Source organism: Lethenteron reissneri, chromosome 33 (assembly GCF_015708825.2).
Source record: "Lethenteron reissneri isolate LAM-NWPU_2019-01 chromosome 33, ASM1570882v1, whole genome shotgun sequence".
NCBI classification, from domain to species: Eukaryota; Metazoa; Chordata; class Hyperoartia; order Petromyzontiformes; family Petromyzontidae; genus Lethenteron; species Lethenteron reissneri.
In genome coordinates, this window is record NC_083811.1 from 2,474,141 (window position 1) to 2,499,136 (window position 24,996).

Sequence of the window (24,996 nt, forward strand, 5' to 3'; positions counted from 1 at the left end):
TCATTCGCTCACTCGTTAAATAGCGCACTCACATCATCAGGCACTCATTCAGTCGTCCAATCACTCAACCTACCGACTCACTCGCCCATCCAATTCACGAAAACCACTCATCCGCCTTACTACATAGAAAGGCTCAACGGATCGCTCCCCCTGCACCCCCCTCTGCCCCTGCCCTGCCCCCCCCCCCCCCCCGTGTCCCATGCAGTGGCCACCGCGTGCCTCCACAACAACGGCGGCTGCAGCCACCTGTGCCTGCTGGCGCCGAGCGGAGCTCACAGCTGCGCCTGTCCCACGGGCATCACCCTCAACTCGGACGGCACCACCTGTGCCCCAGGTGTGCCCCAGGTGGACCCCAGCCGCGGGCAGTGCCCACTATTCAAGCGTAAACTATTACGCTACAAAAAAAAAGTAGCGACTGAGGATCGAGCGCAGGAACGCATCGCTAAGCGGGTTATGCAAGCGCTGTTATACAAGAAACGTTTTTGTTCTATACGGTAATTCTTAACAGGCCGCTATGGTAAGTAAAGTGCTGTCTCCTAACTCTTACGCACTCTGCTTCTCACTGGCCCCCCTACTGCGGTGTGAATAAGGGCTATTGCCCGAAGCGTCACCTATTATTATGATAATATATATCTAAGTATCAGGCAGTGTTATTTTACAGATGTGTTGAGTTTTTTTTCGTTATTTGACAAGCGGGGTGGTGGCGGTGGGGGGGTGTGGAGTTGGTGGGGGGCTCAATTGTTCAGGTTTGGGATATGAGGCGAGGTTGGAGTGATGCTGCAGGAGATTCATCGCTGTTGCCTGTGTGGAGGCGCTGCACGGAGATGTTTCCGCGTCACATGTGGTTGTGGTTTCATTGCTTGGGTATGTACGTACGTGTGTCTAACTTCTTTCGCACCGTACGTAGCCCACCAGTGCTAATCGGAAGGACAACAACATCTCGGATTGTGGGGAGAGGCCCGTAGAGCCGTTGTTTTTATTATTGCCATCAAAGGGTTCTTTTGTCATTAAAGTAATCGCATTGATTATTATTTATGATAATGTATGTATGTTGAACTTCCTTCACACCATACGTGGCCAACCGTGCGAAGGACAACAAATAAACACAAAAAGCAGTTCTAAAGAAATTAGTGCATAGCTCCGCTGGCTCCCGAATATCGGAAGGAAGTGCGTTCCAGACGGCCGCACTCAGCATTCAGACCCAGTTTAGATTCCTCTCCAACGAAGGCATCGCTCCCAAGGGCTTGGTGTTTCTGCCCTTGCAACGGAGAATGATTCTCAATGGGGGGTGGGGGGTGCGTGGGGGAGGAGGGGGTCTCGCCTACTTAACAAGGAACGCCGGTTGACCTCACCGTACAGGTTGGGCGTTTTTTGTGGGGCAGTCACCGATGATGAGCGGTCGGCCGAGAGGCACAGCGATCTGTCCCCTCGCATCTCCCCGTGCGTGATCACTGAACATTCCTGACATTGCGGTGTGTCCCCTCCCAACTCCCCCTCAACCCATCCCCCCGCTCTCCCCCCCTCCCGCCTACCCATACCTCCTCTGCTCCCCTCGAGCAGGCATGAAGAGCTTCCTGATCTTCGCGAGGAGGACGGACATCCGCATGATCTCCTTCGACGTGCCGTACTACGCCGACGTGGTGCTGCCGCTCAACGGCTCGCTGAAGAACGCCATCGCCGTCGGCGTCGACTCCAAGCAAGGTGCCGCCCCGAGCGAACTCCGCTCGGTTGCTGTCGGAATCAGAATCGCGATGAGAATGTTCAATTCGGAGCGGAGGAATCCGATGGGCCGTAAAGCTCTTTTTACACAGATGTCATCGTCGCCGCTGTACGTAGCCGTCATCGTCGATGTCATCATTGAGGTGCGACTGCACCTCAATGCTCTGTATCTGCCAAATCAACTGGGACCCTACTGCCCAAAAAACCAGCCTCATGCTCGCTTGCTTGTTCACTGTGCGCGCCAGGCAAGGTGTACTGGTCAGACAGCACGCTCAAGAAGATCGGAAGAGCGAACCTGGACGGCTCCGAGCAGGAGGACCTCATCACCAGTGGTGAGTGACCCCCAGAAGTGGTGAGTGTCACCTCACCGCCAGCGGTGAGTTACACCACAAGTGGTGAGTGTCTCCTCACCACCAGTGGTGAGTGACACCAGAAGCCGCGACATCCAGCAGGGCCCAACTCCAGATCCACTCGGATTGGGGGAGAGGCCCATAGAGCCGTTGTTTGGAGATCGTGTTTTTGTCTTTTTTATTATTTCCATCAAAGGCTTATTTTGTCATTAAAGTAATAACATTGATTATTAATGATAATGTATGTCTGTTGAACTTTTTTCACACCGTACGTAGCCAAACATATGAAGGACAACAAACGAAACACAAAAAGCAGTTCTAAAGAAATTAATTTGGAATATAGATGATTTAAAAGTGAATAGCTCCAAGTGGCTTACTAATATCCAAAGGAAGAGCATTCCAGATGGCCGCAGACACGCATGTAAAAGCGCGCGATTAGTTTGACCGTGTTTGTTCGATGGCCAGTCAGCACCCGCCGCTGCGAGGATGACGAGAGTCCGCGCGATAGCTTATGCTCCGTGACGAGATTAGCAGCGAGGTATCGTGCTCTTGGTTTGTGGCGAGCACTTGGTGTTTAATGTCCCCTCGGCCACGTCGCGGCGCAGGCCTGGTGACCACCGACGGCCTGGCGGTGGACGTGCAGGGCCGCAAGCTCTACTGGGCCGACACGGGCACGAAGCGCATCGAGGTGGCCAACCTGGACGGGTCGCAGCGCAGTGTGCTCATCTGGCAGAACCTCGACTCGCCACGGGCCCTCGCGCTCAACCACGACTCCGGGTGCGCGGATCGAGTTGAAGCCCGCCGCTCCTCCTGCGTGACCCCCCCCTCACCCCCTCCCCCCACCTAAACCCCCCCCCCTACCCATCCCCCCACCCAATGCCTTTACCGGCATCGTCAACGTCAGCGTCGTCGTCATCGTCGCGACCATCGGCATCACTGCCGACGACAGCTGTTTGTTTTTATTATCGTCGTTAAGTGGCAAAGCTATGCATGGCCATGGTTGGAGCAACACAGCAACGTGGTTCAGTGTCACAGTGCTCGTGTGACCCTCCCCCCCTCCAATCACGATGTAATTGTCAAATTAAACTGATGGCCCCCCATGTTTGTAAGTACCGCGGTGCGAGTCACGAGCGGCCGCACGATCTGACCGGGCGGCCCCGTCTCGTCACGCCAGGTACATGTACTGGACGGACTGGGGCGAGAACGCCAAGATCGAGCGCGCCGGCATGGACGGCTCGGAGCGCACGACCGTCATCGCCCACAACCTGGGCTGGCCCAACGGCCTCGTCGTGGACCGTGCCGGCTCGCAGCTCATCTGGGCCGACGCGCACACGGAGGTGGGCGCTGATCACGCGCACGCCGCTCGCACGGACTTCTCACATGCACGCCGCTCGCACCCTATTCGCATGGGATGTTTGGCCAATACTAGCTACATCGTACGTGTTTTTAGCTCACCGATGTAGTTGGGATAAAAACAATTAGGTGGGGGTCATGAAAAAAACCATGGGAACAAAAATTATAAACGTACGTATGCACGCGCACACACCGGCACGCACGCATTCCAAGCGCCGTAACCCTCCCGGCGTCTCCCCCCTCGCCCCCCTCGCCCCTGTCCCCCCCCCCCGTCTCCATCCCCCTCTCCCCCACCGCACGCAGCGCATCGAGGCGTCGGACCTGAACGGCAACCACCGGCGCACGCTGGTGTCGCCCGTGCAGCACCCGTACGGCCTCACGCTGCTGGGGCAGCACATCTACTGGACGGACTGGCAAACGCGCAGCGTGCAGCGGGCCGACCGCCTCCGCGGGGGCGCCCCCTTCACCGTGCGCGGGAAACCTCGCCGGACTCATGGACATCCACGCCGTCGACCGCACGCGCCCGCCCGGTCCGTTTTTTACCACCCGCCCTCCCCCCCCCCCCCCCCGCTCGCCCGCACGATCCGCGACGGCGCCTGTCCAGCGTTCTGTCTCATCGGTGTCGTTTCTAGCAACAAGTAACGCACGGCCTGCCTCTCTACCGCAATGATGGATAAACGGCCAACACCCCCACGCACACTGGATCGACCATGGTGTTTGTATAATCGGCCGCAGTGATCTTGAAAATACATCTCAAAAAATTGGAATAGGTCAGGAGTCTATGTAGCCCGTGTTTACAACACTTTGTCAGTCCGCTGCTGGATACAGGCCTGGTCAGATGAAAGATGTGTCGAGTCAACCCCGAACCAGGATTCTAACTCGCGACCTTCCGTTCGCGAGCTGCTCGCTCTACCGCCGAGCGGCCCGGCTGGTTCGGTTGTTGCAGCTCTGGAGACCGGGAGATCGTCGATGGACGTTCGGTCGCCGGGTTGACGATGGCAACCGGTCGTTGATCTCTCACCGAACAGAGCGTGGCCGCGTGACGACCGCTGCTGCTGCTGCCATCTTCCACTCCTGGCCGGCTGCATGGCTTCCGTAAATTCACAGTCGCGTTGCGCTCCCGGTCCCCTGCGCGCGCGCGCGAGACGCAGGTTTCAACAAGTGCGGCACGTTCAACGGCGGCTGCAGCCACCTGTGCCTGGCCCGGCCGAGCGGGCCGGCCTGCGCGTGCCCCACGGGCGTGCGGCTCGCGGCGGACGGGCGCAGCTGCCCCGCGGGGCCCGAGTCGTTCCTGCTCTTCTCGAACCGCGCGTCCATCCGCCGCGTGTCACTCGACACGGCCGACCACACGGACGTGACGGTGCCCGTGCCCGACCTGCACAACGTCATCTCGCTCGACCACGACGCCGCGCAGGGGAAGGTCTACTACACCGACGTGCACCTGGACGTCATCAGGTGCGGACCGGAAAGGGGGGGAAATTCGTCCTCCTCGCTCGAATTGTTTTCCGGGACCGCCGAGTCGGGCGGCACGTGACTTACTGTAGCAGCCGCGGCCACAGCGGGGAGGTATCCTGGAGGTGGCGTGACCAGGGCTTAGTTTCTCACTGAATATTTTCCCTGTCGCCTGGTAGACTGGAGTCGGGCGGCACGTGGCTGCTGGAGCAGCCGCTGCCATAGCGGGAGGGTATACTGGAGGTGGTGTGCGTAGATGCGGAGTGCAGCGAGCAGAGATATTTTCTGGGGTTGTCAACAGGGACACATATCTGCCCTGGGTGCGACGCGCGTGCTATCACAAAAGGTAGCTCACCGAAGTGGCTTATCGTGTGGAAATTTAAAGCAGCCAAATACTCTAAACACGTGTTTCTAAATGTGGAGGGAAAAACCGATGGATCCGGAGAGAAATCCACACGACCACGGGGAGAACGTGCAAACTCTAAGTATACACTTGTCAGGGTCAGGATCGAATCCACGACCGCCTGTATACCAGGCGAGGCAGCGAACATGTCACCACCGAGTCACTGACGAGCGCGTCGCTGGCGCGGTCACGGCGCAGGAGGGTGAACCTGGACGGCACGGGCATGGAGACGGTGATCGGGGAGGGCCTCACGACCACCGACGGCCTCAGCGTCGATTGGATCGCGCGCAACCTCTACTGGACGGACACGGGGCGCAACAGCATCGAGGTGGCGCGCCTGGACGGCTCCTGCCGCCGCGTGCTCATCAACCAGAGCCTGGACGAGCCGCGCGCCATCGCCGTCTTCCCGCGCAAGGGGTGCGGGCTCGGTGTGCGGCGCGAGGCGTGAGGAGCAAAAAGACGAGCGAAAGATGTCGGCCCCCTCGGGACATCGTGAAACAAAACAGGGGTGAACTGTGCAATCGGCTTGAATTACGGCCGTAAGATAAGACGGAGATAAATGCCATTAACGTAAAAAAAAAATTATAATTCATATCTGTCATCCTGAATCTTGTCCTATCTTGTCTGTAGGTTTTGATTTGTGGGTTTTGGCGATTTACACGAATGTTTACGCGATCCGCACAACTCTTCCCCCCAAAGTGCTGCAACTTTAAGTCCAAAAATAACGAAGCGATCGCCGTGAATTGCCCCAGATCGGAGATAGCAAGGAGTATAAGACGTTTATTCAACCTCACCATCAGCCAGCAAGTGACCACTGATAATAATAATAATTTAAATTATAAGGCGCCCTTAAAACAATGTCATGATGGAAGGGAAGAGGAAGAGATTATCAGCATTCTTATCGAAAAAACTAAAAACACATTTTGAACCTTTGTTTCCCCTCGCTGCGGCAGGTACCTGTTCTGGACGGACTGGGGCCACGAGGCCAAGATCGAGAAGGCGCAACTGGATGGGTCCGAGCGCCGAGTCCTCGTGAACTCCAACCTGGGCTGGCCCAACGGCCTCACGCTCGACTACGACACCCGGCGGTGAGGCCTCATCGTCGCAGCAGTCTTCATTACCCTCTATGGTCGGGCGGACGTTGCTTTGCTCGCCGCTGCTCTGTTAAATCTCTCTTTTTTTTTTGCTACCAAGGAGTTTTGTTTTTATAGATATCATGTTTTTATTGCGACAAAAGTGCGAGCCCGATACAACGTAGGTCTCCCGTGGCCACTAGTCCTCTCACACCGTAGGTTGACTCTCCTGTCATTATAATAGTAAGGGAAAACCAGGGATGAGAGGGAAGAGGGGTGGCAAAAGGAACATTCTACCAATCAAATAATACACACCCAGCTTATGGACGTGTGTACCAACCTCCCCTCGCTCCTAGCTCCGTCGCCACTTGTCCGCCCAGGGGTCCACCCATCTTTTAACCCGTTCCCTTCTCCCGCCCTCTGACCTCCTCGTCCATCCCTCTTAGTTTGCAGTCTGTAGGAAAGGCGACCACCTGGTCTCGAACACTCATTCCTTCAACAAGTCGTGTTTTACAATGTTATCCCAGCTGCGTTGTCGGTGTGACGGGACGAAGGATTCGTTGGAATCTCTTGAAGATCGGCGGGCGGTCGTGCACAAACACGGACGGCGAATGGACGAACAGTGGCATGCCTCGATGTAACCAAAACCCTCTCTACCTGCCCTGAAAAATGTTCGAGGCACCTCCACAATTATTATTTAGTTGTCTTTTCCTTGCGTCTTCGATTAGCGCGATTGACTACGCGCGGTGAAAAAGAAGTTCAATGTACATATGTACAACGATTATTTTTGTATAAGTATGCGTATATATAATATATACGTCACGGTGGCAAGATGTTAACTAGCTCGCCTGGTATACAGGAGGTCGTGGGTTTGATCCCGACTCTGGCGTTGGAGTTTGCATGTTTCTCTCCCCGTGGTCGCGTGGATTTTTCTCCGGTTCCTCCGATATTTCCCTCCACATTTAGAAACGAGCGTTTAGAGTACTTGGCTGCTGTAAATTTCCACATGATGATAAGCCACTTCGTTGAGCTAACATTTGTGATAGCTATCATTTGTGATAGCTTCTCAAAGACAGCTGCATAGCTCAGTGGGCCTTACCTGCTAAATTAAGAGTGCATAAAAGTGTACGAAGCAACAGCAACATGGTTCAGTGTCTCAGTGTTTGTGTGACCCCCCCCCCCCCCATCATCATCACCACAATCCATAGGCCGATAGCCCTTCAGTGTCCACTGCAGCGTGCGTGTGACCAGCAATGTAATTCAGCCCTTATCCATTCGTAAAATAAAACTAAAGGCGCACCCCCCTGCCACCCCCCGTTTGTAAGTACTCATCAACAAACGGCCGCAGCTTCCCGTTGTTCCAAACGAACGTCGTTTTTTTTTCTTCTTGGTTCTTTCGGTAAAGTCACGTAGAATGGAAATAATAAAATAATAAAAATAAAACATAATAAAATAATTCTCACTTCGGCCACAACGCAAGCAGCCGTCCTCAGGTGGAGAACAGGTCTGCTGAGGAGACAGAGTCTGAATGACAAGCCCCAGGCTTGGAGCGACTATTTAAGCTGGGGTGGAGGGGGCGAAGAGCGCCTTGACAAAATAATTTGCATATCAAGAGGAATTTAGCATATTTATGGGAAATGCAGATATGCGATTAGTATTACTTGTGAAATGCGAAGGAGGTTTGGCGAGGGATTTAAAGTAAAAAAAAAATCGAACGTCGTTTTGTCGTTGGGGGGGCGACCGCGACGCCGTGACGCGTGGCTCACTCGTCGACGTGTGCGACGCGTGTGCGGTGCGTGTCCGCGGCGCGCAGCCTGTACTGGGTGGACGCTCAGCTGGACCGCATCGAGAGCGCCGACCTCAACGGGAAGTCCCGCGCCGTGCTCGTCAGCGAGGTTCCTCACCCCTTCGCCCTCACGCAGGTGAGCGAGCGGCGACGCGGGGGTCGGGGGTGGGGGGTGGAGGGGGGGCAAAGACTCCCCGCGACCGCCCCCCCCCCTCCCCCGTGCGTGTCGCGTGAATAGAAACGTGTGTTTAGATTATTTTTCGGGGAAAAAATTCCACGTGATAAGCCACTTTTTGTAGCTATCATTTGTGGCCAGGTCAGTGGGCCTTACCTGGTAAAAAAAAAATAGTTTTATTTGTATTTTTTTAAAGTGATTTGCTTATACTTTAACTATCCTTTGCACTCCCATCGTTTTTTTTGTATTGTTCGTTGGTGTAACGTTCTGACCCGCGGTCCTACTGGATATCGAAATTGTTCGTTGGTGTAACGTTCTGACCCGCGCTCCTACTGGATAGCGATGAAAAAGAGCTTCACAACTCATCGGGATTCCTCCTTGAGTGTCACTAAAGATTCTAATTAACGGGTGCGTGTCCGGCGGACGTCGCCCTGCGTCCATCCCGCAGCATGACCGCTTCATCTACTGGACCGACTGGCAGACCAAGTCGATCCAGCGCGTGGACAAGCGCACAGGCCGCAACCGCGAGACCATCCTGCCCAACATGGAGGGACTCATGGACATCATCGCCGTGTCACCCCTCCGTCAGACTGGTACTTGCCCCGCTCGTGAAACGTCGCTTTTATTCAATTGGAACCTCATTTGCCAGTAAAAAATACGATAATTGGTTTTTTACCCTTTTATCAGGCAACAAAACTGACACCTTCTTTACCAGGAGTCATGTTTGCATAGACCACAATACCTGCAGTCGTAATGCAAACAAAATAAAGGACAGTGCATACATTATCAGAGTTGTGTTTTTTTTTGCATTATGACTGCAAGTATTGTGGTCTATGCAAACATGACTCCTTGTAAAAAAAGGTGTCAGTTTTGTTGCCAGATAGAAGGGTAAAAAACCAATTATCGTCGTTTTTATTGTTACCCACGGCGTTTTTTTTCCCCCGTTCTTTTTTGGTTTTCCGATACTTTTTCTGAATTGTGTTCCGCTACCACATATCACATACAGCTGCTGAGCTGCTGCTGAGCCGGACGCGGTTATTTTAATAACTGCTTCGTGACGTTACTTATTAAGGACCACCGCCATTGCGGCTCTTGAAATATTGAGTTTTTTTTCCCGAATTCGACAAAAATGGCTTTTCTTGTTAGTTTGTCCTCTGACCCCTGGCTCATTTACATTTAAAATATATTTACGTATATATATTACTGTAGTTTACCGCACTCTGTTAATCCGCTGCTGTATGAAGCCCTCCCCACGCTGTGCCGGTTACGGGGGCTGTTTGACCATACTTCACCCTGATGGGCAGTGTGAGGTGGTGAAAATGTACGTATGTTGAACTTCTTTCGCACCGCATGTCGCCAACCGTGCTAATCGTCGGCGCGAAAAGGTTCCCCAGAACTGGATCAGATATCGCTCTCTGCTATCGATGTTAGCCATGGCCGGGAATCAAACTCGAGTCTCCAGGTTCACAGTGTGGTGTGCTAACCTCAACAACTGAACGTTTAAATGGGAATACATTTTTTTTTAATCTTTATCTTAGCTGGACATGGCATTAATCCAGACAAACGTGCGGAATTGGCCTCGGCCAGTCGACAGCGTGGCTATCTCAACCATCGCACCGCGATCCACGGGCTGAAGGGGGGGGGTGGGGGCTCAAGTGCCGGGCTACGGAGAGAGAGGCAATTGGATGCCGGGTGGCGGGCGGTGGGGGGTAAATTAATTCCTCGCACCGAGGCCCGTGCCAACCGCGCTGTGCCGCTGTGTCCAGTGGAGATGTGTTGCTGCGTACGTCGTCGTGACGGGGTTTGTATCCGGCCAGGTGGCTCGGGCATCAGAGCGAGCGGCTCGCAGTTGGAAGTCTGTGAGTTCTAATCCTGGTTGGGGGCGGTTGACTCGGCTTGTGATCACTCTGGGGTCGATAAAACGAGTACCACTTTGTGGGGAAATCAAGTTTGTGGATAGACTCACCGCTGCCAAAGTAATGTGGGGGTTTCCACCTACGGTTCGGGGCTGTAAACCGAAGATGAGCAACAACGCGTCAATGCTCATTTGAGCAACGGGAAATTGCCTTAGTTTAGTTTTTTTGAAAGAAACAATTTACATATAAAAAATAATATAATAATATGTATTTTACAAATATATAATGCCTCGTCACAGAGGCGTTGTTTCTCTGTGTGTCTCTGTGTGTGTCTCTCTCTGCGTGTGTGTCTCTCTATGTGTCTCTTCCCCATCTGTGTCTCTTTGTGCGTCTCTCTCTCTGTGCGTTTGTCTCTCTCCGTGTCTGTATTTGTCTCTCTCTCTCTGTATATGTGTCTCTCTCCGAGCTTGCATTCATTCACACCTGATGACGGTTGCTTGTGTTGCAATCGAAACGTTGTATTCTATTATTTATTTTCTTTTATTTCTACGTAACTTTACCGAAAGAGCCAAAGAGTAATTTACATACACTGCTCTCGATCGTAACCCCTAGCACGGTAGGACAGCGGACACCCCTCGTGATACGCTGTCTGTTGTTATACATTAGCTGTTGTTTGCCCCTCCTTTTAACATTCCTACTGTACTGTGGATTATTTAACGACAATAAAAACAAATTGTTATATATGTTAAACAATTTTAATGATTTCCATGTTTCCCCCCCCCTGACCCCCGCCCCTCAGGTACCAACGCGTGCGGAGACAACAATGGCGGCTGCTCGCACCTCTGCTTCGCCAGGGCCACGGACTACGTGTGCGCGTGCCCTGACCGGCCCGACCAGCGGCCGTGCTCCATCGGTGAGCGCCGTGTTGGTGTCGGCCACACCACCTCTGCCGAACCCCCCCCAGCCGCACCACTTCAGTGGCACCACCCCAGTCACACCACCCCAGTCACACCACCCCAGCCACACCACCACAGCCACACCACCCTATCCACACCACACCAGCCACACCACCCTAGCCACACCACACCAGCCACACCACACCAGCCACACCACACCAGCCACGCCACCACAGCCACACCACCCCAGTCACACCATGCTAGCCACATCATACCAGCCACACCACCACAGCCACACCACATCAGCCACACCACCCTAGCCACACCACACCAGCTGCATCACATCTGCCACACCACCCTAGCCACACCACACCAGCCACACTACCCCAGCCACACCACCCCCTGTCCGCACCACCTCGGCCACACCAACTCTAAGTCGACCTAGGAGAGAGCCAGGACTAGCTCAGATTTTTGTCACTGGTTTGGCCGTAAGTGGAAATCTAACTTGGGTCACAGGGTTCGTAACCACTGCACTGCCATTCCCCAGTATGTATACACATGATACTTGGCAGTATGTGTACACGTACACATATTGCTTACTGGGTATTAGCCCAGTAAAACGTTGGCATTTGGTTGGAACCGCTGTTCTATATTGGCTGTGAAGCAACTCGCGTTCGATTTGATTTTGCTAAAAATTATTTGCGCGCTCGTCTATGACTGACGAATCAAAGCGAGCTGTTCATCATTTCAAAACTAATTTTAACTTCCCCGGGAACCCCGCAGTGCCGGGAGTTGTGCCGGAGCCGCGGGAGACGACCCCCGCAGTGACCAGGTCCACGAGCCGGCCCCTCGCCACCGAGTCGGCGCCCGCCGCCCCAGCGCCGCCGTTCACCGTCGCGCAGACAACGAACCCCGCCAACACCACCGTGAGGTGAGCGCCGGGTGCGGTAAACGCTTTGTGGTGTCGACGGTCCGGGGAGGATGCGAACCGGGATAGAGCCCTGGGGGTGATGCACGGCCTCGCACATTGCGCTCGTAGTAAGAAATGTTTTTTTGTGGACCAACTTGTTTTTCGGATTGAACCGATGCGGGGGGGGGTGCGGGGGGGAGTTAGATATTCACTCACGGGAATTAGTAAACATGTTAGATTTGTCTTCTTGGTTCTTTCGGTAAAGTCACGTAGAATGGAAATAATAAAATAATAAAATTAAAACATAATAAAATACAATTCTCACGACGTTTCGGCCACAACGCAAGCAGCCGTCCTCAGGTGAAGAACAGGTCTGTCATTCAGACGCTGTCTTTCCCACAGACCTGTTCTTCACCTGAGGACGGCTGCTTGCGTTGTGGCCAAAACGTCGTGAGAATTGTATTTTATTATGTAAATTTGTATTATTTTATTATTACCCTTCTACGTGACTTTACCGAAAGAACCAAGAAGATGAATCCCTGCAGTCACGAAAGCTTTAAATCGAAATGTTAGATTTGATGATGACGATGGTGACAATGATGAGCAATCTGGCCAGAGCTACGGGGCCTCTGAATGTTTCTACTCAGAAATACCCTGTGGCGAGTCATCGGGTCCATCGCGAGAGTGGGGGCGCGGGGAGGGGGGGCGGCGATAACGGTGAAGCATGACGCCGTTGCTTTCCACGCAGGTGCATGGAGAATGCGGAGGGAGGGCGACTGTGCGGAGCTCTCTACAACGAGACGGCGCGGGTTGCCAGCGGTGAGTGGTGCCCTCGCAGCCTCAGGAGCTGTGCTTGCAGCAGACCTTCAGGCTTTGTCGCCCTGCATCAGTCACTCACGACCAGTCTCTATACTCGATAGTATAATGCCAGGCAAACGGGGCTCCCAGATGGGTGTGTGTATGTATGTTGAACTTGTTTCGCACCAGTACATCGCGAACCGTCCCAATTGGAGGTGCTGGGGAAGGACAAGAAAGTAAACACAAAAAGCAGTCCTCAAGAAATGAGTTTTCAATTGAGATTTAAAAGTGCATAGCTCCAGTGGCTTCCGAGCATTCGAAGCAAGAGCGCTCCAAACGGCCGCAGAAGCGCATCTGAAAACGCGCGGTGCAGTGAAAGTGAGTGGTGATGTTTACACACCGCGCCAGGTACACATCTGAAGGCTGAGTTGGCCTAGGCGGTGTGAGAGAACAGTCAACTCCCTCCGTTATCAATAATCCACTGTCACGTGCCCAGGTTCTCGAGCTTGAGTAATACTTACGGGATTTGTAAACAACTTACGTAACATTCTAGATGTTTAACCGGAGCCTTACTGTGCGATTGCCTCAGACAAAGTCACCCAAAGTGTGCCCGATCTCAAGATGAGCTGGATGTTGTGAAATGTTTTGCTTTTTAATTTGTGTGTGGTTTTTTTTTCTTATCCCTGAAAGATTCCGGTCTGCACACGGCATACATCGTCGGTCTGGCCATGTCCCTCGTCAGCGTCCTGGCGCTCATCGCCATCATCATCGTGTGCAGGTGACGAGTCTGGCCCGCAGCGACCTCGCAGCGCAACCACACAACCTCCACGCAGCGACCGCCGTCTTGTGGTTACATCGGGGCGGTCCCAAACGTTAGGAACGCTCAAAGATGGCGGTGTAAGCGCGGTTGGCATTGGCGCTGCTGCGAGGATGAAATGGGGTTTCCCGCGGTCCATCCACCTTCGTCAGCAGCCCGGCACATACCCCCCCCCCCCCGCAACCCACAGATGCCCGTGTAGTTGGATCAAACTCCAAGTGCCCATAAAACAATCATCTGCACTCTCAACCTGCATCTGTTCCTCCCTTAAATCTCATCTCTTCTCCCTAGCCCAGGGGTCGGCAACCAAAATAACAAGAAGAGCCATTTCTTTCCAATTCGGTACAAAATTCAGTATTTCAAGAGCCGCAATGCATCTGAGTACATACGTACTCATCGTCAAGAAGCAGCCCGTAAAGAGCCGCATGCGGCTCCGGAGCCGTAGGTTGCCGACCCCTGCCCTAGCCCATCCTGCTACTGCTACTGCCTGGTCTCCCCAGCTCCGACGAGGCCTATCTCAACCCCTATCACTACCCCAACCCCTATCCCAACCCCCATCACTACCCCAGCCCCTATCATTACTCCAACCCCTATCACTACCTCAACCTCTATCCCAACCCCTATCACTACCCCAGCCCCTATCCCAACCCCTATCACTACCCCAATCCCTATGTCAACCCCTATCACTATCCCAGCCCCTATCATTACTCCAACCCCTATCACTACCTCAACCCTATCACTACATTTATCACTACCCCTCCTTAACCACTCCCACCCATTCTCCTAACCGTCACCACAACCACTCCACTATTTATTATCTCGACCATTAACAGTGAGAATGGGCTGTTCTCCCGACTCTGTATTATGTAAGTGGCTCAAGTGAGTTCCGTGACAAACTTGGCTGTCAAATGCAGATTCTTGAATACGGATGTTTTAGTTTCTCTCCTCCTCCTCCTCCCCTTCTGTCTTTCTGACCGCAGGAAAAAGAAGACTGCATTTGAGGACCCGACGTCAGACAACCTCATCTACACGAACCCCTCCTACCGAGTTGCCACGCAGGCCGTGAAGCTGGAGGTCGCGCACAAAGCGCCGGGCAGAAGCCACGTTCACTACAAGGAGGTGCGTACGTACGTGTGTGTACTGTGCGTTGAACTTCTTTCGCACCGTACGTAGCCACCCGTGCTAATCGGAGGTGCACGCCCCACGATGCCCCCCCCCCCAACCCCCACCCACCGTGCCACAACTAGCCAGCTAGCCTCGAGAAAAGCCTCCTGCTGGGACAAGGCGCCTTGTGTTGTTGTACAGGCCTGAGTCAGGTCGTGGGAGCTCTTGGGGAGACTACCTGGGCAGCCAGGTGGCCAGCTGATGGCAGGACAGCAGTGGATTGAATCCATCTGTGTGGAGTTTTGAGTGTTACCCCTCCCCCCCACCCCATTACGTGTGGGTTCTCTCCATTTACCACCAATATGAAGCAACAAAAACAACAACAACTCGTTAATGGAATTGAGGACAAACATACCGATGCAGGACTCTCCTCAAAAAGAGTCTTAAGACTCAGTGAGCCTCTGGGTACATAAAGGAAATCGTTATAATTATTAGTCATAGGCAGAGGGACAAAAATGTACATGCTGCCAAGGTTTAACATTACTGCATTGGCAGGCAGTATGACAAATAATCTGAATCTCTTGTGCAGTATTTGTCACCCACTCAGGTTTTCATTCCGTTGCATTCTTGTGTCACCTTACAGCTGGGATTTTCAAGCGACTCTTTGTCTCCCTTTATATTTTGAGCCTCGTTTGCATCAGGTACCGGTTGGGCATGCGATGTGTGTGTGCGCCACGACCCAGCGTGGAGACATCTAGCTGCTGCATGGCCTACAGGGTGCAGCAAAAACATCAGGAGCCCGTACGTCTGTGCAGTCAGTTGTACAGCGGACGCTCGGACCGTGCAGTATTCGATTGGACATGCACGTCGCGAGCATTTTTCGCACGGGATGCTCGATCGCTCGTCGGCACGTCCACGTTGATCTGAGCACAGTCGGCTCACGTATTCAATGAGCATCAAAATAGCCACAGTATTTCTCCGGGGAGTTTTGAGGTTGTACCGCGCGATGTTAGGACCCACGTGCTGGCAAGTCCTGCGGCAACCGATTTGGCTTTGAGTGGAAATGTCAGACACGGTGTTGGACAACATTCGCGGCACAACATGAAGGAGAGAGAGCTCGGGGTAAGAATTTACACCATTCGAACCTCATTTGCCAGTAAAAATATGATTATTGGTTTTTTACCCTTTATCTGGCAACAAAACTGACACCTTTTTTACAAGGAGTCATATTTGCATAGACCACAATACCTGCAGTCATAATGCAAACAAAAAACATAACTCTGATAATGTATGCGCCTTTTGGCGTCATCTGGTCCAACACCATGTGAGACTAGGCTCTAAGGAAAGCTGTCTCGGGTGTGGACCAATCAACTTCAAGGACAGTGCATACATTATCAGAGTTATTTTTTTTTGTTTGCATTATGACTGCAGGTATTGTGGTCAATGCAAACATGACTCCTTGTAAAAAATGTGTCAGTTTTGTTGCCAGATAAAAGGGTAAAAAACCAATTATCACGAAGGAGAGAGCGGCCACGCGGCCTAACCAATGTGATCCTACGCAGTATCCACGAAGACGCTCCGGCCGGCTCCTGACTTTAGACGCACCCTGTAGAATGCGAAGGAACGCCGCCCCGTTCGTTCTGTCGCGTTTCATTCCTAACTGGTGTTTTTTTTTTCATCCCATCCATCCTTTAATTTCGTGCCATGCACCAGATCCCCCCATTTCCAACCGAATTAGTTTTTTTACCGAGCTATTAGTCTTTTTTTTTTCTCCCGGGGTATGTTTTGAGAGGGTGACTTTTACACTGCATGTGCTGGCGTGATGTTTTTTGTGCCGCGTTCTCTGTGTGAATATTTTAACGTAACTGTCAATACAGTTGGTGCGTCAATCGATTAATAATTTACACATTTCGCATTTTGGATCGTGAATTAACAAACGCCATTTCCATTTGTGTTGAAACTACTCAGCTAATCGACTCATCAGTGATCCGTGAAATATACGTTGAGGTATGCTGAGAAGGGAGAGTTGGTGGCGTAGCGATGAGTGGACTACCCTATGAACCCCGTGATCCGAGTTCGATTCCCGACCACGACTAACATCCGTGGCGAGATACCTGATACCTCCTTCCCCAACCTCTACTTTCCAGCGTGGTGAAGTATGGTCAAACAACCCCCATGACCGATATGGTGTGGGGAGGCCTTCATCCAGCGATGGATTCACAAAGGGCTGTCAATCATAAATCACACAGAGACAATATTACATTTCATGAAATATAACATTTGCTGAATGTAAGGGAATACCCATTGGCAACCACGTTAAGCGTACAAAGCTATAGAAACGCACATCTACACATTTTAAAAGCCTCATAAAAAATGCATAACCAGCGAGGCGGTTAATGCACTCCTTGAAGAGAAATGCATAAATAGTAAAAATGGAACTTGCTTAGCAGGCTTAATGTGAGAGAGCAGCCTGTACAGATGCCACTGATAATGGCCCGTTCCCTAAAGGAACCCTTGCTGTGTCCTGGCAGCACCCGTGGCACCTGACTCCCACGAATGCTCTATAGGTGTGGAACAATTTCCCCCCCCCCACTTCCCTCGCTCTGATCGGATGAATTATCACTATTTAGGCAAGAATATTTGAAAAGCTATCCTCTTTTAAACATTGTTCACGTAGCGTCTGTAATGGCTGCCAGGGGTCACATGCACTAAATTATTCGATACCATATATACACACACACACGAATCAAATTTCTTATCATACCCAGTATTTGATGCACATGCTGGACTCAATTTCACATGCTGGACTCAATTTCACATGCTGGGCGTAAGAATCGATATTTCATCGTTGCGCCATCCAGTGGTGGCGCTAGGTGTTATCACACAAAGCAAAAGAGCCTCAGGTAGCTCAAGGGCCCCTCGATTAAAACTAAAATATATATATAGGGGTACACCAAATATTAACTTAACTTTCTAATCTGACCCCTACGAGACATTTGTGAAAAAGAGCTTCATAGCTAATTTGATTCCTCCTCCAGTATAAATAAATATTCTGATTCTAATCAGCTGGAGCTCAGATCTCAATGAAATAAACTCAAAACTTACCATGCATTATTTCACACAATTGTGATATAATGAAGCTATGCAGCTTGTCCAACGTATCACGGTTGTCTTCACGTGGCGCACTCAAAATAGGACTTTGTACCCAGGGCTCCCAATGCTCTCGCGCCGTGACCACCACCGGCGGCGCCATCACACGCTTACCGCTCTTGTGCGCCACCCGCAGGGCCTGGTGGACGTCTCCCCGACGCGGCGGCCTCTGGCGCCCACTGAGGGCCTCCACCTCATCAAGCACCGCCCGGCAGCCGACGACGACGACGAGTACGACGACGGGTCCTTTTGGGACGGCCGCCTCCGCGAGGGCCCCTGGTGTCCCTCGCGGCCAGGCCCTGGGCGGGCCGCGCGCCGCCACCGCCGCCGCCGCCTCGTCGCTGGGCAGCCACGTGCTGGAGAAGCGGGCGCCCGACGCGGAGACAGAACACCTGCTGCAGGAGGAGACGGAGTCGCAGTGTAGCAGTACCGGCAGCCGCCTGGGGCTGGCGGGTCCCTCGGACGGGTCATCGCCTGGCGCGCCGCCCAGGCCCGCGTGGGACGTGATGTACCAGCCGCAGAGGGGCGAGCTCACGGAGAGCGACGTGTGACGGCGTGGGCTTTGCCAAAAAAATAACTGGTTTAGGTTTTGGGTGGGTTTCGTTTTTTTTGTGGTTTAACTGCAGCCAGTGATTGACTCTAAACACGTGGATCAGAATTGCAAGTTGTTCTTGTTTTTTATATGCCCAACAGTAATGGTGTTGCCCCTCCGTGATGCAATGATTTTTTAAAAATTTAATTATCAAGGGACTCTGGGAGAACTGGAAAGTGAAGCAGCCGTTGGACCACGGCAGGATATCACAGACGACGGCAGAAAATTTGATATCTCATACCTGGAGATATCCCCAAGAAGCCTTGACGAGTTGAACTTTCAGAAGACTGCATTGCCAACAAAGTGGCCATAACACACACAAGAGAAACTTGACTTTGTAATTAAAATGTTTTGAAGATATGGTCACGTGCTAAAAGAGAACTATGCTTTTTTCTTTTTTTAATCTGTAGAAAGTGTTGCTTTCATTTATTACGTGGCGGAGGAGAAAAAAAAACTATAAGAGTTGTTTTGTTATATAGATGGAAAAAAAAACATATTGCATTATTTAATGTTACGGTAATAACCACTGGGTTTTGTTGGCTGCTTTATATTTAATTTGCAGTAGGCACATGTTGGTTATGTTGTATCGCGGTACGATAAAACGCGCGGTGTGTAACCCCCTCCCCCCCTTGTAAGGAGACCGTCAATGGCTTGCAGTGGTACGGTCTTCTGCTGAACGGATAAATGTGTCCCCGTGGAAACTCGCAGCTCTTTGTGGGGGGCTCCTTCTCAAACGTGCGCCCCATTGTCACCCTTCGCCAAGCAGTGCTTAAATTTCAGGCATTTTATTTGCAGTGTATTTTGTGTGTTGTACAGTTTTTTTTTTTATTGTTATTAATTAAATTGCCGTTCTTTTATACTTCTGCATTAAATATCGTTATGGGGAATGGACAGGAGAAGCCAAGAATACGAGGGTGGGAGGGGTGTTTATTTTTTCCTGGTTAAATATTTTCAATATATACAGTCAATCGCGAAAGAATATTGTTTCTGATATTGCTTCAGGAGTCAGGCCACATCAGTAAGAGATGATTGTCCGCGTTGCTCACTTGAATTCGAACTGAAATACATTTCACGTCGTGGGCAGTGCCGGTGCGACTCATCGGTTGCCCATTGTGGTACAGTCCAAATTACCTGGTCAATTGGCTTAGGAACCTTACAATCGCCCACCCACGTGTTGTGGCGACCAGTCACTGCAATGGGACTGATGGGAAACTACACCTTACTATGAGTAACCTGGATGATATCATCTCCATTTTGCCTCACTTTGTAAATTACACAGTCTATATATATATTTTATTGCATTGAAATTATACTTATTTTATGGCAAGTCGTAGAGTTGTATTATGACATAACGTATGTATTTAACTATTGTCAAGATAGTATACCATGATGTCTAATATTGTATTCTTTTGAACTACTGTTTTGCCATTTTATGATAATTCTCGTAACTCTCGTAGTACTCGTCGTCGCGAAAAAGAATTGTTTTGTATTTACTTTTTGTAATGTTTACACAAACAACACTTCATAAACGTTTAAAGCTCGTTCATACTGTACGGTGTGATTTGTAGTTGCATTGGAGTTTTTTTTTTTTAAACATGGTGGTAAAGGGGGTAAATTAAATTATTAATTTCTGCGCCACTTCGTGTGATGTTTTTATTTTTGTCAACCTAAATGTACAGTCGCAGTGCTGTATATTCTCCTCTTATTGACTTAACAGGGACTCATCTACTTACTAACGTTGTTGGGCTGCAAAGGTCTCTGTTCGTAAGTCGATTTCTTCGTAAGTCCAACTTTACTCCCGTCGATTCCAAACGTGTTGTACGGCGTGTACACTCAAACACGGGGAATGGCTTTAAAAGTTGTATAATCTCCTGTAGACGTAGATGTCACTGGTTCTTCATATTCTGCAGATGTAGATGCCATCACCGCCATCTATTGCGCGGCTGTTGAACTTACGACTCTCGGTCCGAACAGGCAACTGGACATACGGACAGGTTTGTTCGTATCTATGAAAGTTCGTAAGTTGAGCGTTCGTAAGTAGAAGAGTCTCTGAATTGTCTTTGACGAAATTACCCACAATGTGCCTGATCTCGACAGATCCCGGGAGGTAAGCAGGGGTTGAACCTGGAGCGACCACCACTCCAGTAAAACGTTGGCTTAACACGTGGTAGGAGGCTTTCACGACCAGTATCCATAATAAAGGTTGTTGGGTGAGATTGCGTAAATGTAAATGTGTCGTTAAACCCGCCACCACCCGACACTGCCAGTTAGTAAAGTTTCTCATGTAAACAAAACGTGTCAATTAGTTGCTACTTCAGCGCAATGGTGTGTTAGAGAGTAAACCCATAACGTTTACAATTTGAGTTCGATGTTTCGCTGGTGATTACAACGTTGAGCCAAGCTTGGCACGTGGCTTGAACTGTTGGGACAATGTTGGGCACAACATTCCATGGTAAAGTGGGATGTACAATACATGTGCTCTAGGCGGCTGTGGGACTCGGTTATCAGCAGAGGCCAATGCAGCAAAATCCATTGCTGTACTGTACATCTATGCTACAACTAAACTTCTCCGTGCCTTCACCAACCCTGCACAGGCCAGCCGTGGTCAAGTTTGGTCAAATAACCCTCACGAACCGCACGTATTAAGATGCCCTCATTCAGCAGTGGATTGGCAAAGCACTGTTCATTTACATGCACAACGACTATCTGCATAACAGAAACAGTTATACAATCTCCCTGCCAATAGGTTGTGGGCATATGTGAGCGTGTCGATTGTTTAATATAGTTGTGGTGATAAACACGTCTCAAGAAAACACCAACGCCTACTGCTGTATATTTGGAGTTGGAGCGTCTCTCTCCCCGTGGTCGCGTCTAGTTTTCTGCGGGTCCTCCGTTTTTTTTCCCCTCCACACTTAGAAACATGCGTTTAGAGTATTTGGCTGCTATAGATTTCCACATAAGCCACTTCGTTGAGCTATCATCTGTGGCCAGGTCGCTTCTGGTAAATAAATAATAAGTTCAGTGAAATAGTTAAAAAATCGTATTGTGTTCTTTGGTTCTTTCGGTAATGTCACGTAGATTGAAAAACAATAATGAAAAATAAAGTTAATATTATTTTTCTATCTAGGTGACTTTAGCGAAATAACAAAAGAATATTAATTCCTGCAGTCACAAAAGTTTTAAGTCAAAATTTTATTGTATTGTGATTGGGTAAAGTAATCATACAGTTGCTCTGGGCAAGTGTCATTTTACTAAAGCTCACCATCACATGAACGTCCCGTTCTAATAAGGGTCACAGCTGCTGCTGAAGCAGAGCCGTTGGGAGTTTGAAGTTTATGGGGTTTATACTTTAACCCATAAAATTGCAGAGCGGCTGGCTGAGAACTCGAGACTGATTCGAGTTATTGACAGTCTGATAAGGCCTGGATTCCGCAATGGCTATAAAAAAATATGTTCCAGTTGGAGTGTCAGTTCTCCTTTGCAAAAGTAAAGTCAACGGTTAGGGTTATATTTATCTTCAATGACGATGACATTAATAAAGCTACACATACGCGCGACACTGTATATGCCACCTTGTGTCGCTGCGAATTAACCTGCAAATTTTAATCAGTAAATTTCGTTCATGAGTAGGAATGTGTTTTTTTTAACGAAAGTTTATCATTCAATTGTAGAAGATTGTAAAGTGGAAATACATAGCAATTCTGATTTGAATGTTCCATCAGTTTATCAGTACTATAACATGATTGTCAGGATTGTTCCCTTTACGCACACAATGCACATATCCGTCATTAAATATGAATGTGTTGACAGCCGCGGATGAAACAGCCCGTGCAAAACCTTTTCCACTTTAGCACAGTTGCTGCTTCCAACATGACCGGCCATTCAGCTCACGGACTGTGTTGCCGGGGTTGCAATGACTGTACCATATACTCTCTCTCTCTTTGTGTACTATATATCCAAGCCTCACACTCAGGGTCGGATTAAAGGTTCTTGTACGCCCTCGGTAGTTCTGTTTTGCAGGTTTTAAGTGATAACTTTCTACAATTGACACTGCTGCCCATGTTACAACCGCGCATTGTGTGCCGCAGATAAGCAGATTTTATTTTAAATTATTAAAAAAAACAGGTAAGCCTAAAAATACAAGCGAAAATGTATTCACATTTTTTTACTACGATTATCAAATAGGATGACGCAGCTTTAAAAGGATGCCGTTTCATTTTAATCGATAACATTCAACAAACAAAAAACACACGGTCACATTTTTTTCGTAGGCCCTTTAGTTTTCGTCGGCCCTAGCTAGGCACTGTGCCTAAATGTGCATATTGGACAATACGGCCCTGCTCACACTGATATGTGGAATAACAATCCAGAAAGCCCACAACGCAAGTGTCGAAGAATGGCTTGCGAAAGATATTTGTCACAAGACTTCTCCCAATAAAACATTAGTTTCCTCGCTGGAAGCACATGCGAAATTCTCATGGGAACACAAAACATTAAAAAAGACGACGTGATTATCCGATTGCTGTTGATGGAAAAGACAGCGCGAGCGGCACCTCTTTGCCATAACCTGACAAAAATAAACATTCGCCAGCGCGTGTTGTATCTTGTTCAATGTCGACAACTGTTGTTGTGTGGACGCCCAGCGGCTTGGTGTCGGTGTGTAGGCAAGGAGCTGGCATGCTGGGTCCAGTGCCCCCTTTGTGCTCCGCACCAACATCTAAGCGACCATACTCTTAGTTTTTTCGGTAAAGTCACGTAGGTAAAAAAATGAAATTAAAATTAATGAAAATAAATGAAATTAATGAAAATAAAATGAAATTAAAATTAATGAAAATAAAATTATATTTTCATTAATTTTAATTTCATTTTTTTTACCTACGTGACTTTACCGAAAAAACTAAGAGTATGGATCCTTGCAGTCACGAAAGCTTCAAATCTAGAATCTAAGCGACCGGCAACTCCACACAGCATGAACACTGGAACACCGTCACCACCGCCATCAGGCGTTTGCTGTCCATTGTGTGCAACAACAAAATAATCTGCACGTCTTCATGAGTAAGGGGAATGAATTTAGGACAAAACTGTCCCCAGGAAATAGTGTGTGTGTGTATTGATACAGTTATACTTTTTTCTTTACAATTGATTCTCGTGGCGGTACCTTAGGGTTACCGAATAATACAAATTGGCAGAGGCAATTCAATATTTTATTATCAGAGTACGCTTTTTGTTTGCATTCTGACCACAAGTATTCTGGTTAATGCAGACATGATTCCTTGAAAAAGGTTTCAGTTTGGTGTTTTAACATCTTAACACCTGCTTTGTTGCCATAAAAAAGGGGGAAATCTATTCTCATATTTTGGTACTGGCAAAGGAGGTCCCATGATGTAAATGTATATAATTACAGCCGTTTATAAATCCACTGCTGGATGAAGGCCTCATGCTATGTCAGTCATGAGTTTTTTTTAATGTACTTCGCACTGGTTAGTGTGAGTTTATGGTGACAGTAAATTACCAAAAACAAAATTATCTTGACTGAGGAAAACGCTTTCATAAAATTGGCATCAAGCACAGACATTGTAATATCTGCAGACAAAAGGCTGATCCACAGTTGTGATGTTCCTTGTGGTTTATGACAACAAAATAAGATATTTACTAATTGAGGGTACCTACCTTAACATTAAATGAGACCCGACCAATAAATTGGAACTTAAGGCAACATAAATCATTGAAAATCATAAATTCACAAGGAGGAACCATATTTGATTCAACCAAGGGCATCAAAACCACCAATACTTTTCGGTTGGCCAAAGATTCTCAAAATCGGTATCCCATGAAAACCAATAACACAATCATTGGTTCTGCTACATATAATTGAACATTAGATGTAACAAAACATACAGCCTCATATTTGTAGCTTCATAAAAAAAAGGTTTTGGGTTGTATTGCGTAAATATAAATGTGTCGTTAAACCTGCCACAAGCCGACACAGCCGATTGGTTAGGTTTGTCACGTAAACAAAACATGCCAATTATTTATTAGTTCAGCACACCGGGTCAATTGATTAAAGCTGTTAAACTCAACCTCAATGGCATTCTGACCAGTTTTGAGGAGGCAATAGCCTCCTAAATCTAGATTTCTACTTGGCCATGGTCCCAATATAAACAAAACAGACAGCGTCCATCAAAAAAAATTCCACACCGATGCCTTTGAATGCACGCACACACCACCATCACCCACAACAAAAATGCTCTCTCATCCGCAGACGCTCATATCTTAGGCAAAAACTATGTCAGATATGAGGAGTGAGATTAAACATGTAAAAAAATGCTACAATTGAATGGATGAAATTATTCAACAGAGTACTGAGTGTGATAAACAAATCTGGTATGAAAAAAGGAAAGGAAACTGTCGGTTATTGCAGGAGTCATTGATAATGTGGCTGGTTTTTTGGAGAATTTAAATCTGAGTGACATTTTGCACAGTACACAATAGAAATCTTGACTTGGACTGGTCCCAAAGAAGAACTTTACTCAAACTACAACAGAAGAAGTTTACCAGAGTA

The 24,996-nt window shown here is 49.3% G+C and overlaps 1 protein-coding gene across 1 annotated transcript in view; it reads left to right on the plus strand.

Annotated features, from left to right (window-relative positions):
- LOC133350197 (low-density lipoprotein receptor-related protein 4-like) overlaps positions 1-19,978 on the plus strand; it is a 132,264-nt gene extending 112,286 nt beyond the window's left edge. The window contains 18 exon segments of the mRNA XM_061564298.1: positions 206-334; positions 1,561-1,701; positions 1,965-2,051; positions 2,675-2,846; positions 3,244-3,406; positions 3,726-3,896; positions 3,898-3,952; positions 4,574-4,877; positions 5,476-5,694; positions 6,231-6,365; positions 8,164-8,272; positions 8,760-8,904; positions 10,967-11,080; positions 11,847-11,994; positions 12,722-12,792; positions 13,462-13,549; positions 14,569-14,707; positions 17,979-19,978. Coding sequence (XP_061420282.1) covers positions 206-334; positions 1,561-1,701; positions 1,965-2,051; positions 2,675-2,846; positions 3,244-3,406; positions 3,726-3,896; positions 3,898-3,952; positions 4,574-4,877; positions 5,476-5,694; positions 6,231-6,365; positions 8,164-8,272; positions 8,760-8,904; positions 10,967-11,080; positions 11,847-11,994; positions 12,722-12,792; positions 13,462-13,549; positions 14,569-14,707; positions 17,979-18,266 — 2,678 coding nt within the window. The 3' untranslated portion in view covers positions 18,267-19,978.
- Positions 19,979-24,996: the final 5,018 nt, after the last annotated feature.